The following is a 17,737-nucleotide window of genomic DNA, read 5'->3' as shown; positions in this document are numbered from 1 at the left end:
ATAATTGACAATTTTTTTTCCGGTGACGTATGAACTCGAAAATAGTCTATTGGTTTCGGTATTGGATTCGACCCATAACTTGTTAACTATTGGTAATACTAATTATTTGGAAAACAAAAGGGCCTGGAATGGTGTAATTTTTAATCAACAGTATTGTCCTGTTTTAGTTATATATCAAGTTGAATTCTTTGATTCTTTATTTTTATACGACCTCAAATTTTTTGTGGTCGTATATTGGTATCACGTCTTCATCAGCCTCGTCTGAAGACGGATGGTTCCGGATAATAACTTTAGTATTTGAAAATAGAAATCAATAAAATTTTAACACAATGTTTATAACCACAAAAGGAAGCTTTGGATTGGTTTTGGGGGTTATGGTCCCTAAGGTTTAGAATTAGGGGCCCAAAGGGCCCAAAACAAGCATTTATCTAGTGTCAGTATAAAAAGTTGTGTATAAGTATTTCAATTGTTATGAAATTGTACCAGGTGACAATGTTTAATACCATAAGTAGAAGGTTGGGATATGTTTTGTGGGTTATGGGGCAAAAAGTCTAGGAATAAAGGTCCAAAAAGAGGCCAAAAACAAGCATTTTTGTAGTTTCAAGAAAATAAATTGGAGTTATCTTTCTTTGTCCAGAATGTTGTTGTATCACCTAAAACCAATGCTTTATGAAATCTTTGAAAATTGGAGTTATCTTTCTTGTCCAGAATAGTAGTTGAATCAACTTAAATCAATGCTATATACAATAATCATTAAGAATTAATAATAATCATTGTAATAAATTGCTTATAATTACACTGCTCTCATAGAGCGTTCCTGATTGACAGTAAAAATATTGTATTGTACAATATACAATGTAATACATGTATTCACTTTACTACCAACTGATAAATTAAAGCAGTCTTTACCATTTAGTGATTATAAGCACTTTGATTACCATTCTAGTGATATGCCCTTTACAAATGGAACCAGGTGCTCCGCAGGGCGCAGCTTTATACGACCGCAGAGGTCGAACCCTGAACAGTTGGGGCAAGTATGGACAAAACATTCAAGTGTAATACAGCTCTGTATTTGGATTGTGATCAAATTTTTGACTTTACATGGTTTTTTTTACACAAAACAAATGTCAAGATTTTACAAATCAATTAAAGATTTCTTCTTCAAACTTATTTAAATCTAAAATTAAATAGTTGACACATCATAGGTTTCTGACACAGAATGAATGTGGTCTAATGAACTTAAAAATTGTTTTTTTGCCTTTGAGCAATTCACTATGCTGTTGAATATTAATCCTCTAAAAAAAATGTTTGAAGAAATTTTCTTTTTATTTATGAAATCTGAAATGAGAAAAATTTAACCCCCCCCCTTTTTTTTTCACATCCCCGTTTCCCTTTTTCCAAAACTGATATCAATTCAAATTTCTAATGGAGTTTGCAACAATAACTACTCTTTTAAATACATCATAAAATATTAAAATGTAAAATAAAGTGCTTGTTATCACTGAATGGTAAAGATTGGTTGGTAGTAAAAGTGAATATACATTGTTTATTGTATAAAACAATAAAAAAAACTTCATCAGCAACATTTAATATTGGCAAATTTCCAATGAAGTTATTTACATAAAGTTATTGGCAAATAAAAATAGAAAATGACATCAAAGTCATGTCTGGCAAATGTCCAACATACACTATCTAAAAACATTTTAGATAAGATAAGGAAAAAACGTTTCATCAGCAACATTTTATATTGGCAAATTTCCAATGAAGTTATTAACAAAGTTATTGGCAAATAAAAATAGAAAATGACATCATAGTCATGTCTGGCAAATTTCCAACATATATTATCAACTACTATTCTATACAAAGAAAGATAACTCCAATTGAAAATTAATTGCTATTGCACAATATTGTGCAATTAGATATTTCTTGCTATTGTGCAATACTGTGCAATTGAAAATTTCTTCCTATTGCACAATACTTGATATGGAATCCTGATTTGGACCAACTTGAAAACTGGGCCCATAATCAAAAATCAAAGTACATGTTTAGATACAGCATATATCAAATAAGCCCAAGAATTTAATTTTTTGTTAAAATCAAACTTAGTTTAATTTTGGACCCTTTGGACCTTAATGTAGACCAATTTGAAAACTGGACCAAAAATTAAGAATCTACATACACAGTTAGATTTGGCATATCAAAGAACCCATTTATTCAATTTTTAATGAAATCAAACAAAGTTTAATTTTGGACCCCCATTTGGACCAACTTGAAAACTAGGCCAATAATTAAAAATCTAAGTACATTTTTCAATTCAGCATATCAAAGAACCCCAAAGATTCCATTTTTGTTAAAATCAAACTAAGTTTAATTTTGGACCCTTTGGACCTTAATGTAGACCAATTTGAAAACGGGACCAAAAATTAAGAATATACATACATAGTTAGATTCGGCATATCAAAGTTGGGCCCCTTATTCCAAAAATAATGCTTATTTGGACCCTTTTGGCCCCTAATTCATAAACTGTTGTGACCTCAACTCCAAAAATCAATCCCAACCTTCCTTTTGTGGTCATAAACCTTGTGTTTAAATTTCATTGATTTCTATTTACTTATACTAAAGTTATTGTGCGAAAACCAAGAATAATGCTTATTTGGGCCCTTTTTTGGCCCTTAATTCCTAAACTGTTGGAACCAAAACTCCTAAAATCAATCCCAACCGTCCTTTTGTGGTCATAAACCTTGTGTCAAAATTTCATAGATTTCTATTTACTTAAACTAAAGTTATAGTGCGAAAACCAAGAAAATGCTTATTTGGGCCCTTTTTGGCCCCTAATTCCTAAAATATTGGGACAAAAACTCCCAAAATCAATCCCAACCTTCCTTTTGTGGTCATAAACCTTGTGTTAAAATTTCATTGATTTCTATTCACTTTTACTAAAGTTAGAGTGCGAAAACTAAAAGTATTCGGACGACGACGACAACGACGATGACGACGACTATGCCAAGGTGATAGCAATATACGACCAAAAAATTAAAATTTTTGCGGTCGTATAAAGATTGAAGAATTTTTTAGTTTCTGTTCTCTTAACGTTAGTTTGTCTCAACTAAATTTAATGAAATGTGTATATAATGCTTATTACCTCTAAACTCAGTTTAAGTTCAATTTTTGGCAGCTTCACTTTTACAGTTCTAGAGTTGTGTCCTTTTATAATGTTATATGCTAGCAGGGGCATCATCTGTGTCCCTTTGGACACATTCCCCATTTATTTTTTCAGAAGTTACTATAAATTAATATTAATTTTAACCATGACTGCATGACATTTTATATTTTAATATTTTATGATGTTATTCAAATGGGTATTGATTGTTGCAAACTCCATTAGAAATTTGAATTGAGATCATTGTTTGAATAGGAGTTAATTAGACCACATTCATTCTGTGACAGCAACCTTAGGATGCTGTGTCAACTATTTAATCACAATCCAAATTCAGAGCTGTATCCAGCTTGAATGTTGTGTCCATACTATCCCCAACCGTTCAGGGTTCGACCTCTGCGGTCGTATAAAGCTGCACCCTGCGGAGAATCTGGTTGCGTCATGAGGCTAACAAATTGGACCTTGTTATTTAAGTATCGTAGATGTACACATACATTACAACATTGTTCCTCGTACATTTACACAGCAGGAGCGAAAACCCTCTTATCAATATTCTAAATAAGGAAATGTAGCTTATTTCTCTGTTGATAATTAAGGTTTTGCTATTTTGAATTATCATTTGTAGAATTTTTTATTTTTTTCAGGACCGCATGGACCACTTTTTAAGAATGGTATAGGTTTCAAATGTAAATAGAAAGATAATTTGAATGATGGCACCCCTCTTGGAAGAAGAAGAGAATTATGTACGATTAGCTTTGTTATTGAAAGGAGTGTCACCAAGAGCAGTCCGTACTTATTTTGACAGAGAATTTCCACCTACTCATCTACCTTCAACACTGAATAAAAACTACAACACTCTTCAGGATTTAAAATTAAAGAGAGTTTTGAACCAGGCTCAATGGAATCTGTTGTTTCCAAGAAATGGTATGTTTATACATGTCATATGGCTAAGAAAACCCCAATGCAATGAATTTAAGTTTAACATGTAAACATGGATTCGAGCGTCATTGATGAGTCTTTTGTAGACGAAACCCGCGTCTGGCGTATATATAAAATTTAGTCCTGGTATCCCGGGCCCCCCTTTTTTCAGAAAAATTTTGGTTATATAGGAAATCACTGAAGATCCACCACTGTGGAGAGTATATGTGTAATTGAATTCACCTCAAAATGTTGCTACTTTCTTCTTCATCATCTTCATTCTTTGGTAATATACTGTTGCATATATGGTATATTTAAAAATGTTATCTCAGTTTAAACAAAATAATTATCTAGTGCAAGGAAAATAATCCACCATTTTCTACATTTGAAAATGCCTGTAACAAGTCAGGAATACGACAGTTGTTGTCCATTTCTTTTTTATGTGTTTTGTCATTTGATTTTGCCATGTGATTAGGGATTTTCCGAAATGAGTTCAGTATTTTTGTGATTTTACTTTTTAATTTCAATATTTTTGATGTTATAGGTGTACCTGATTCTATTACTTCTGATGTTACAGGTGAACTTAGTTCAAATATTTTTGATGTTATAGATGTTATTAGTTATAATTCTTTCAATGTTATAGGTGTACCTGTTTCCACAACATTTGATGTAACATTGATGATTTGCTTGATCAGAAACTTGACATCTGTTACTCAGCCAATCAATGGCTTTGACAGGTTACCACTACCAGTGGAGACAACTCCAGGACCTGATCTAGCAAGGATTAAATGGTACAGGAATATATTAGCCCATCATGATAGTAACAAAATGGCCACTGGTGATTTCAATACAGCATGGAGTAATATATCTAATGTAAGTGTTACATAACTTAACTTAAGTATGAGTGATTTTATATATAATATCACTGACAGGTTATGAAGGGCCCAGGGGATCGACCGCAAGTGAAAATGTTAATGGGTGCCTTTTTCAAAATCATTGATCCAACATGTATTTGTTTTATCTCACAATGAACAAGATATAGGGATGCAGTGTATGAGCTTTCCATATCTCATGCCTCAGTGACTTCAAATGTTAATTTTTCTAATAAGATGGGTGTGAAATTCATATATGAAAAAGTCTGTTAACATTAATTTTTCTAATAAGATGGGTGTGAAATTCATTAATGAAAAAGTCTGTTAACATTCATTTTGAGTTATATGGAGTTTTGATTGAATACTATTCTTTTTCAAAATATTTTTGTAGGCAGTAAGTAGACTGGGTGGTCAGCCAATGGATCAAGAGTGCCAAGAGTTAAAGGTGAAAATCTTAGATCAGTCAAATCAGGAAATTATGCTGGAAATCAAACAATCACAGGAAACGATAAAAGAATTAGGACAAACAGTGGATATTTTGGGGACAAAGCACTCAGAAGTGACAGAAAATATGAGGAAGTTACAAGTTTCCCACAATACTTTACAGACTGACCACTCAGAGGTGACAGGAAATCTGAGGAAGTTACAAGATTCCCACATTACTTTACAGACTGAGCATACGGAAGTCACAGAACTATTGAAAGACCCAATACCGTGGAACATCAGAGGTACATTATACTCATTTAGACAAAGGTTGTAGAGGTATATAGCGAAGAATGTGAAACAAGGGAATTTACCTTCAATATTTACTATATTTCTTGTATTTTGGGTTTTTATCTCCCCTGACCTAAAGCATCAAAGGAGCTATTGTTGTCACTTGGTGTCAGTTGTTGTTGTCTGTTGTCAGGTAAAGTGTAAAACATTCTACTCTAAAATTAATAACTGGGCTAGTTGTCATAGATGTAAGTTTTGTTTTATCTTAAAGTCTGTTCTCTCTAAACTTTTCTTGAAAAATCTTCTGTTAAACTGTTCAATTGATTGAAACTAAAGTTTAAAATTGAGAAAGGAAATGGGGAATGTGTCAAAGCGACAACAACCCGACCATAGAGAAGACAACAACCAAAGGCCACCAATGGTTCTTCAATGTAGCGAGAAACTCCCACACCTGTAGGTGTCTTTCAGCTGGCCCCTTAAAAATATGTATACTAGTACAGTGATAATAGACGTCATACTAAACTCTGAATTATGCACAAGAAACTTAAATTAAAAATTGTCTGTTCATGTATGATCATGTGTAAAGGATGTCAACTATATAGTTTGAAATTTTCCTCCAGTCTAAGCAATCAACATGGCCACTATGGCTATAAAAATATAACATAGGGGGAACACTACAGTTTTGATGAGTATCTGGAAAACAAGAGCCAGTTGAGATAAACTGAAAGGGGAAATATAGTTAGCATATCAAACTCTATCTACCCTGAATATTTTAGAAAAATCTGTCCTATTTATAATTTACTTTCCCAATCCTGAATTGTTGATTTTTGTCGAACCTATGATTTCTGTCGCAGAAAGCTGGACATTGTGAAAGTGATCCAGTGGCAGCGGGGGCGTTAGCTAACTTCTTGAAAGCTTAATATTTCAGTAGGAAGGGTCCAGGTCTCCTACTTTGTATATATAGATGCCTTATGTTACGAGTTTCCGTCTGTCATATGTCCATTGTCATTGACCTCTTTTTCATGGTTCAGTGACTACTTGAAAAAAATAGGATTTTTAGTATTCTTAATTTCTCTCCTAATATGAGTAATAGGATAACTTTATTTGGTATGTTCGTACCTTTCAAGGTCCTCATGCCTGTCAGACAGTTTTCACTTGACCTAGACCTCATTCCATGGATCAGTGAACAAGGTTAAGTTTTCGTGGTCAAGTCCATATCTGAGATAGTATAAGCAATAGGTTTACTACATTTGGTGTATGGAATGATTGTCAGGTGTACATGTCCTACTGGCAGGTGTCATCTGACCTTGACCTCATTTTCATGGTTCAGTGGTTATAGTTAAGTTTTTGTGTTTTGTACAGTTTTTCTAATACTGTATGCAATAGGACGTGAATAGGTCTACTATATTAAGTGTATGGAATGATTGTCAGGTGCACATGTCCAACTGGCAGGTGTCATCTGACCTTGACCTCATTTTCATGGTTCAGTGGTTAAAGTTAAGTTTTTGTGTTTTGGTCTGTTTTTCAAACACTATATATGCAATAGGTCAACTATATTTGGTGTATGGAAATATTTTTTGATGTGCATGTCAGTCTGCCAGGTTTTATTTTACCGTGACCTCATTTTCACGGTTCATTGCTTAGTGTTAAGTTTATATATGTCCGCAAAAAATTTTTGTGGTCGTATATTGGTATGACATTGGCGTCGTCGTCGTTTTCCGAAGACACATTGAATTGGTTTTCGCACTTTAACTTTAGTTTAAGTAAATGGATCTCTGTAAAATTTAAACACAAGGTTTATGACCACAAAAGCAAGGTAGGGATTGATTTTTGGAGTTTTGGTCACAATAGCTTAGGAATTATGGGCCAAAAAAGGGCCCAAATAAGCATTTTTCTTTGTTTTCGCACAATAACTTTGGTATAAGAAAATAGAAATCTATGAAATTTTAAGACAAGATTTATGACTACTAAAGGAAGGTATGGAATTATTTTGGGAAATTTGGTCCCAACAGTTTAGGAATTAGGGGCCAAAAAAGGCCCAAATAAGCATTTTTCTTGGTTTTTGCACAATAACTTTAGTATTAGTAAATAGAAATCTATGAAATTTAAATACATGGTTTATGACAGCAAAAGGAATGTTGGGACTGATTTTGGGAGTTTTGGTCCCAACAGTTTAGGAATTAGAGGCCATAAGGGTCCAAAATTAAACTTGGTTTGATTTTATCAACAATTAAATTATTAGGGTTCTTTGATTTGCAGAATCTGAACATGTACTTAGATTTTTGAAAATTGGCTCAGTTTTCAAGTTGGTCCAATTCAGGGTCCAAAATTAAACTTTGTTTGATTTCAACAAAAATTGAATATATGGGGTTTTTCCATATGCTAAATCTAACCATGAATTTAGATTTTTGATATTTTGGCCTGGTTATCAAATTGGTCTACATTGAGGTCAAAAGGGTCCAAAATTAAACTTTGGTAGATTTCATCAAAAATTTAATTCTTGGGGTTATATATGATATGCTGAATCTAACCATGTATTTTGATTTCGAATATTGGACCATAATAGGTTAATCTAATATGTTTAAGTTCTTAGACAACATTCATTCTGTGACAGAAATTATGCTGTGTCAAATATTTGATCACAATCCAAATTCAGAGCTGTATCAAGCTTGAATGTTGTGTCCATACTTGCCCAAACTGTTCAGGGTTGGAACTCTGTGGTCGTATCAAGCTGCACCCAGCAGAGCATTTTATTGTGTTTTGGTCTGTTTTTGTTGGAAGAAGACTTCAAGTCTTCTGAAGGCCAATGGTGCCGACTTTAAAATCATTGAGCCTCCGTATGCCGCATTCGTTTCTGTGTATTGCAATTTCATCATGTTCATAACAACTTCTGATTTCAAACACCGATTTTTACACTTGATTAAGCATCTGAATCATTTAATTTGTAAATTGTAAAATCCTATTATTTATGTAAATTATTAGATTTCATATCATCTACATGAACGTTATTTGTTTACTTGTAACCGGATGTTTTTTTTGTAGTACGCATGCGTGAATTTAGTATCAGGACAACTCGCCCTGTTTACATGTTCGCCCTTGGTCTGTTCTTCCTGAGTTCTTTCACTCATATAGTACGTTCGCCCTGTGTTAATTCTCTCTACTCTAATCAAGGACGTTTTATAATACGTCCTTGCATTTATTAAAAAATATTAATATTAAGGGTATCGTTAAAAAACTCTTAAACACGATTTAGTGAAAATCATCTGTTCCCAAGTTAAGACAAGCGTGTTCAGCCAATCAAATTCTGTGTTTCTCATGATCAATTAATAAGCCAATCAAAAACGTTTTCTCTGAAGAATATTCTAACATGCTAGATTTTGTACTTATGTTGTTTTTTCATCTAGATGTAAAATATGAATTTTCATCTGTAATCATTCTTACACAGCTTTTAGGATAAAAGCATGGCTGATTGACAAAATTCAATGATGCAGTACTACCAAGTACTACCATAAAGATAATGAATAGTTTTTTTTTCACTAATTTATTGACATAATACTCGTTGTAACATATTTTATTTTTGAATTCAATTTATTAAATCATTTAAAGGAAAATGTACTATTCTTTTTTCACAAAGACTAACAAACAGGTTTGGACCCCCCCCCCCCCCCCCATTATGAGTGATGTCCCTTAAATGAGGGACTGTCCCTAAAACAAGGGGTCATTTACTGAACATTGAAAAAAAAAAAAAAAAATTTAAGATTTTTAACTCAAAAGTGGGAAAATTCATTATATTTGGAACATCTATTCTAAATGAGGGGTCAAATTAATAAAGAAGATATAAGTTTAGAAACATCACAAAATTCCTTTGACATGTTTTGACCATTTAATACTTGATAGATGCATTGTTCTTGGGGAAAAGTTTCATCAAATAATATGAATATAAAGGTGCTAATTTTTTACAGTGGGTTGTAATGTTCTTCCAATAAGGGTTAGGCCTCATTTGGAGAGATGTTCCAAACCTGTTAAAGGTCCATCTTTGTGCATAATTCAAAATTGGAAATTACAACAAGCATCTAATATTCTTACACAAGAAAATAAACCCTGGTCTGCTAGCTACATGTTCATCTTTTCTACTGATTCAATAACTAGAACCATGCAAACAGACTTAAGAAAAAGGCATGTAAGTTCATCATACAAATATGACTCTTTTTCTAGACAATCCAGATCGTGCAAAATACTTCGCTAAAAATTGATACCTTTAAAATTGTTGTCGCGCACTAAAAGCCCCCATGAGAAATTTCAAAAGTTGGCGGGTATGTAACAAGTCTTACTATTTTTATGCCCGATTTATGGGCAGTATGTTTTCTGGTCTGTCTGTCCGTCCTGCTTCAGGTTAAAGTTTATGGTCGAGGTAGTTTTTGATGAAGTTGAAATCCAATCAACTTGAAACTTAGTACACATGTGTTCCTTATGATAAAAGTATGATCTTTCTAATTTTACTGCCAAATTAAAGATTTTACCTAATTTTCACAGTCCACTGAACATAGAAAATGATTGTACAGATAGGAAATCCATGTACTTATTACACATTCTTGTTTGAAGAAAAAAAAATACGTCATAACAATAATGGAACAAAACAGGCTGGGTTAGTGGGGCTTCTTTTATGGTAACTCAAGTTACCTTTTATTCACCTTCTTCCACTTCAGAGCTATCAGCTCTTTGACTCTTATACTATAAGCAATACATGTAGGTTAACTATATTTGTTGTATGGAAGAGTTGTAATCTGTACATGTCTGCCTGGCATGGTTCATCTGACCTTGACCTTAATTTCATGGTTCATTAGTCAATGTTTAGTTTTCTTGGTTAAGTCTGTTTCTAAGAAACTATAAGCAATAGGTCAACTATACTTAGTGTATAGATGGATTGTAATGTGTACATGTATTTCTTGTCTGGTTTATATGACCTTGACCTCATTTTATTGGATCAAGTTAAGTTCATGTGGTAGTTGTAGTAATGCTTTATATTTAGGACTATCAACATAATATCAATGATTTGAAAAAAAGGCGAGACATTTCAGTGTGTGCACTCTTGTCATGACAAGTTACAGTTCAAATTTGAATTTTGTCCCGGCCTGATGATTTTGTGCAGAGTAATGGTCCTTGGACTTTAAAATTCACTAAAATAATCAGTTTTCCACACGTTTTTTTTTTTGTCATTCTTGAAGATATTGACATATAATTTGTAATAAAGTTTACACCATGACAAGTTATAGATCAAGTTAGAATTTTGTTTCAATACAATAAATTTTTAACCGGCAGTGGACTATATCTTGCCATGCAATACTCACAGAGAGCTTGTTCTATAAAAAGATATTGTTTGGATAAAAAAACCATTATATCTTTTATTGAGGAATAACTTTGATCATGTAAGCTCAAGTCCTAAAGTTTTATAAATTTTATAAGGTATATGAGTACATATCAGTATAACAAAATCACAGAAGTCAGTCTCAAAATAATTGTAAATTTTAAAGAAATATCAAATTCTTTCTTTTTAGGTCAAATTGAAGAGGAATTAAAAACTTGGACAGAAGATGACAAAATGTTTATAGAAACAAATGGAGCTAAGAGTGTATTAAAATGTATCAAAGAAAATGGTTGTGTTGTTGTCACCGGAAGTTCGGGAACAGGAAAATCATCATTGATGCGTCATGTTGCTCTACGAATGCAAGAAGAAGGCTATGTTATTTTGCCGGTAACAAACCCTGAAAAAATTATCAAGTGGTACAATCCAAGTAAGAAAATCCTGTTTGTTGTTGATGACTTTTGTGGAACATATACCATAAATCCTATGAAGTTAGAAAGCTGGAAAAATCAGATGGAAAAAATCAAAACATTAATAGAAAAAAAAACAGTCAAATTAATCATGTCTTGTAGACTTCAGGTTTTTAAGGATAAAAAAATGAAATCTTTATCTTTTGATCAGTCCTGTGAATGTAATCTTTTGTCAGAAGATAAACACTTATCAGACACAGAAAAACAATCTATTGCTGAACTTTACTTAAAAACAAACGCCTATAAGATCAAGGAATTTTATGACATGTTTGACTGTTTTCCTCTTTTATGTCAATTGTACAGCAAAAACACAAATCTTAAAATGATAGATTTCTTTCAGAATCCATTTACAGTTTATAAAGAAGAGATAGATAAAATACAGCTAGAAGGAGCGCATGTCAAGTACTGTGCACTTGCTCTATGTGTTATGTTTAACAATCATATTAAAGAAGAATGGCTCACTGAAGATGTTGATAAAGATGTAACAAAAATCATAGAGAACACATATGAAGCTTGTAAAGTGGTGAAAGGAACATCTCGATTGGTACTGCGTGATGAACTGGATTCACTAACTCATACGTTTATCACATTGTATCAGAAAGGAGGGTGAATTATACAGAACTATTCATGACAAGCTGTTTGACTTTCTTGCTTTTTACTTTGGCAGTGTTATGATTTATTGTTTAATTAATAATGCTTCAAGTCATTTTATTCGTGAAAGGTTTGTTTTTGAAAAAAAAGAGAAAAGAGATGAATTTTTAATAGATGTATCAGAAAGATATCAGCAAATGTATATAAATAGATTGGTAGACGACTGGTTTAGAGGAAAGGTAGTAGATGTCTTCTGTAACATCAATATGTATGATCAAATCTTCAGACAAAGAATACTTGTACATTTGAATGGAATAGAAATATCAAAACAGAAACAATTGGCTAGTCTATATACATGTAACACACAAAACAATAGCACGCCATTAATACAGTGTTGTTTTATTGGAGATATTGATCTGGTTGCATGGTGCTTATATCATTGTAACAGTAATGTTAACCATTGTCGTAAAGATGGAGGATCACCTCTGTTCATTGCTTGTCAGGAAGGACATACTGAAGTAGTACAGATGTTAATAAACAAAAAGGCTGACATTAATAAGTGTAGATATACTGGAGCATCACCTCTGTGCATTGCTTGTCATAATGGACATACTGAAGTAGTACAGATGTTAATAAACAATAAGGCTGACATTAATAAGTGTGATAATGATGGAGTATCACCTCTGTTCATTGCTTGTCATGAAGGACATACTGAAGTAGTACAGATGTTAATAAACAATAAGGCTGACATTAATAAGTGTAAATATAATGATGGAGTATCACCTCTGTACATTGCTTGTCAGGAAGGACATACTGAAGTAGTACAGATGTTAATAAACAATAAGGCTGACATTAATAAGTGTCAAGATAATGATGGAGTATCACCTCTGTTCATGGCTTGTCAGAAAGGACATACTGAAGTAGTACAGATGTTAATAAACAATAAGGCTGACATTAATAAGTGTAGAGATAATGATGGAGTATCACCTCTGATCATGGCTTGTCATAAAGGACATACTGAAGTAGTACAGATGTTAATAAACAATAAGGCTGACATTAATAAGTGTAGAGATAATGATGGAGCATCACCTCTGTTCATTGCTTGTGAGAATGGACATACTGAAGTAGTACAGATGTTAATAAACAATAAGGCTGACATTAATAAGTGTAGAGATAATGATGGAGCATCACCTCTGTTCATTGCTTGTCAGGAAGGACATACTGAAGTAGTACAGATGTTAATAAACAATAAGGCTGATATTAATAAGTGTGTTAATGATGGAGCATCACCTCTGTTCATTGCTTGTCAGAATGGACATACTGAAGTAGTACATATGTTAATAAACAATAAGGCTGATATTAATAAGTGTAGCGATATAGGAGCATCACCTCTGTTCATTGCTTGTCAGGAACGACATACTGAAGTAGTACAGATGTTAATAAACAATAAGGCTGACATTAATAAGTGTAGCGATATAGGAGCATCACCTCTGTTCATTGCTTGTCAGGAACGACATACTGAAGTAGTACAGATGTTAATAAACAATAAGGCTGACATTAATAAGTGTAGAGATCTTGGAGCATCACCTCTGTGCATTGCTTGTCAGAATGGACATACTGAAGTAGTACAGATGTTAATAAACAATAAGGCTGATATTAATAAGTGTGTTAATGATGGAGCATCACCTCTGTTCATTGCTTGTCAGGAAGGACATACTGAAGTAGTACAGATGTTAATAAACAATAAGGCTGACATTAATAAGTGTGATAATGATGGAGCATCACCTCTGTTCATTGCTTGTCAGGAAGGACATACTGAAGTAGTACAGATGTTAATAAACAATAAGGCTGATATTAATAAGTGTCAAGAAACTGGTTCATCACCTCTGTTCATGGCTTGTCAGGAAGGACATACTGAAGTAGTACAGATGTTAATAAACAATAAGGCTGATATTAATAAGTGTGATAATGATGGAGCATCACCTCTGTTCATTGCTTGTCAGAAAGAACATACTGAATTAGTACAGATGTTAATAAACAATAAGGCTGACATTAATAAGTGTACTTTAGAGATAATGATGGAGTATCACCTCTGTTCATGGCTTGTCAGAAAGGACATACTGAAGTAGTACAGATGTTAATAAACAATAAGGCTGATATTAATAAGTGTCAAGATACTGGTGCATCACCTCTGTTCATTGCTTGTCAGGAAGGACATACTGAAGTAGTACAGATGTTAATAAACAATAAGGCTGATATTAATAAGTGTGATAATGATGGAGCATCACCTCTGTTCATTGCTTGTCAGAAAGGACATACTGAAGTAGTACAGATGTTAATAAACAATAAGGCTGACATTAATAAGTGTAGAGATAATGATGGAGTATCACCTCTGTTCATGGCTTGTCAGAAAGGACATACTGAAGTATTACAGATGTTAATAAACAATAAGGCTGATATTAATAAGTGTCAAGATACTGGTGCATCACCTCTGTTCATTGCTTGTCAGAATGGACATACTGAAGTAGTACAGATGTTAATAAACAATAAGGCTGACATTAATAAGTGTATGGGGACAGGAGAATCCCCCATATGTATAGCTTGTTATAAAGGTCATGTAAAGGTTGTTGAATTGTTGTCAAAACATGAAGCAGATTGTAACATTAAATGTAGAGGACTAACACCACTAGATATTGCAAGCAGAGAAAATCATACCAATATTGTACATTTGTTACAAAAAATAGAAATAACATACATTGACCATAAACAATTACTAAATGTAAAATAACTCTCAAAATACTTTTGTTATGCATTGTTAAAAACATTCTATGTAATAAAACCATGTTGCTTAGATTTAGATTTTGATATAAAAATTCTGTCTAATAGCTCATTAGACAGTTAGACTTTGGTGTAAGTCATTTTTGGTCAGTTTTGATATTTCTAATTGAATTTACCAAAGCACACATAGATTCTTTTTGTCTTGCAACAAATGTCAGTGGCATAAACCTATTTTTTTGGAAATTTTATATTTCAAAAGGTGAGAAGAATCCATAACCTGGACTAGCAATTAATTATTTGCAGCCATTATTTCCTGAATATAACAAGTTGAGTTGAAATGTATTTTTATGTCCACCGTAGGGGAGGGGGGGCATTAAGTTTTACCGTTGTCCGTCAGTACGTCCCAAAGTTTATTGAAGTTGGTTACCATTATGCCCGACCAAATGTTATGAAACTTATACACAATGCTTATCACCACAAAACACAGATCAAGTTTGAATTTTGGTGGTGTTATTTCAACCGTTCTACAATAATCCCCCTTTACAAATGGAAAAATTTGCGTAATTTTTCGTTTTTGTTCTATAATTTTAGTTTGCCTAAACCAAATGTTATAAAACTTGTACACAAGACTTATTACTACAAAACTCAGATCAAGAACAAGTTTGGGTAGTGTCACTTTTACGGTTATTCAGTTATGTCCCTTTATAACTTCATATGATATGCAAATGGGGGCATCATCTGTGTCCCATGGACACATTCTCCATTTGTTTTCGGAAAGCGGTGACGGCTTCCACAAATATTCACCCTGTGGTTAAAGATTTTGTATGTCCTTGAAGTTGGATTTATACCAAACATGGACATGAGCTTGTTTATGATCATAAGATAGTATCCAGAAATAAGAATTTTGTATAAAATAAATCCTGTTTATCCGTATTTTACTTTTAAATGCACTAAGATTTTCTGCCAGTTACATTCACTTATTTGAGTAGCAAATTTGAAGTTTTGTCTCAAATTGTGATTTTGTAGTTTTACCAAAATTTCAAACACATAGGTTTAAATAATATCTGTTCAATCGTAAAATTGAAAAGAAAAGTATATTTTGCTTCTTTTAAGTAGCAAGGTTTATGCTTTTGATGCTATCATTTAGCTGCAAATTCTATTTTAGTTGAACAAATGCTGTAATAATGGCTTTATCGCCCTGAAGATCATAAAAAACATTTTATTAAAATTAAGTATGTCAATAAAGGCTTTGATTTTGTAAATATTGCCGGTATATTTAACGACCATTCTGTTAAAGAACAAATTCCTGGATATTTCGACAATACTGGGCTACCTCTTATTTGTTATATTTACAAGAAATCTACCCGGAAATTTGTGTTTAATTATAGTCAATTGTGTAAAGATGTTAATATCAGTGAAAATACACCTACTTCATGTAATTGCAGTAATTTCGAATATATTTATGGACCCATTTCCCATGTTATAACAGGAGATCTTAACATCGTTCAAGACCGAGAGTTAAAATCATTCCTCAGTAAAGGACCTAAATATCGTCTCCCGTCAATTATTAATTGGAATGAGTGTCGTAATATCATCCACGACTCACTCCATACTTACTGTATGAAATGGATAAAACGGGAAAAAGCTGACAAAAAATCTTTGGACTCTTTTTTTAATTCAGTAATGAAGATAGTTGATGTACGTATTCAACATTTTAAAGAACATTTTACTATAAACAATAACCACAATAAACCTATTTCTCGTATCAAACATAAACTAAAAGAACTAGCCGAGGAATTTGTTTTTGTCCCGGCAGATAAAGCTGCTAATAATATTATTATTGTTTGACGTAAATTTTACCTTGAGGTTTTGAAAAAGGAAATCACCAATTCGCCAACATTCCAACTGACTCCATTTTCAGAAAACGAAATCTGTAACAAACATAAACTTTTAGCCACCGCTTTACAAGCAGAGCCAAATACAATGAAAGTCCCAACTATGTATTGGCTTCCGAAGCTACACAAAACCCCTTACAAATATAGATTTATTTCGTCTTCAAGCCATTGTTCAACTACTAAATTGTCTATTCTTCTTACCAGCACACTTGGTACAATTAAAAACCTGATAATAAATTGTTCAAATAAGGCCTTCGAAAATAGTGGAATAAATTACTTTTGGAGTGTCAAGAACTCGTTGGAAGTACTTGATAAATTGCATGCTTATATTGGTGATTTTGAATCTGTTCAAAGTTTTGATTTTTCTACCCTGTATACCACATTGCCTCACATTCTCATTAAGAAAAAATTCACACACCTAATTAAATGGGCATTCAAAAAATCAGAATGTGAATATATATGTTCAAACTCTTTTAGGTCATTTTTTAGTAGCAATAAACAAAAAAACTATGTTTATTGGACATGCTTTGATACTATATATGCCCTTGAATTTTTACTAGATAACATTTTTGTTCGCTTTGGAGATTCCGTATATCGTCAGATTATCGGAATTCCAATGGGGACTAACTGTGCACCACTTATTGCGGACCTGTTTTTGTATTGTTATGAGTTACAATTTATGACAAAAATAAGCAAAGACCCATCGAAACAACATCTGATAAACAAATTTAATAATACTTTTAGATATTTGGATGATATTTTGGCTCTCAATAATGACGACTTCAGTATGTATATTAATGAAATTTATCCTGTTGAACTTACTTTAAATAAAGCTAATACTAACAATGACCACTGCCCTTTTCTCGATCTTGATATCTATATCACTAATGGAAAGCTGAATACTAAAATTTATGATAAAAGGGATGATTTTTCATTTCCTATCGTTAATTATCCGTTTTTAGATGATGACGTTCCCTTGT

The 17,737-nt window shown here is 32.7% G+C and overlaps 1 protein-coding gene across 1 annotated transcript; it reads left to right on the top strand.

Annotated features, from left to right (window-relative positions):
* The first annotated feature begins 3,800 nt into the window (after positions 1–3,800).
* On the top strand, positions 3,801–14,937 carry LOC139526201 (serine/threonine-protein phosphatase 6 regulatory ankyrin repeat subunit B-like). The gene is made up of 6 exons (XM_071321328.1): positions 3,801–4,081; positions 4,719–4,948; positions 5,339–5,675; positions 11,217–12,073; positions 12,105–14,129; positions 14,237–14,937. The coding sequence occupies exons 1-6, from the start codon at positions 3,865–3,867 to the stop codon at positions 14,870–14,872; spliced, it is 4,302 nt and encodes a 1,433-aa protein (XP_071177429.1). The 5' UTR covers positions 3,801–3,864; the 3' UTR covers positions 14,873–14,937.
* Positions 14,938–17,737: the final 2,800 nt, after the last annotated feature.

The sequence above is a fragment of the Mytilus edulis genome, chromosome 6 (genome assembly GCF_963676685.1).
Source record: "Mytilus edulis chromosome 6, xbMytEdul2.2, whole genome shotgun sequence".
NCBI lineage: Eukaryota > Metazoa > Mollusca > Bivalvia > Mytilida > Mytilidae > Mytilus > Mytilus edulis.
This window is presented reverse-complemented; position numbering and strand designations above follow the sequence as displayed.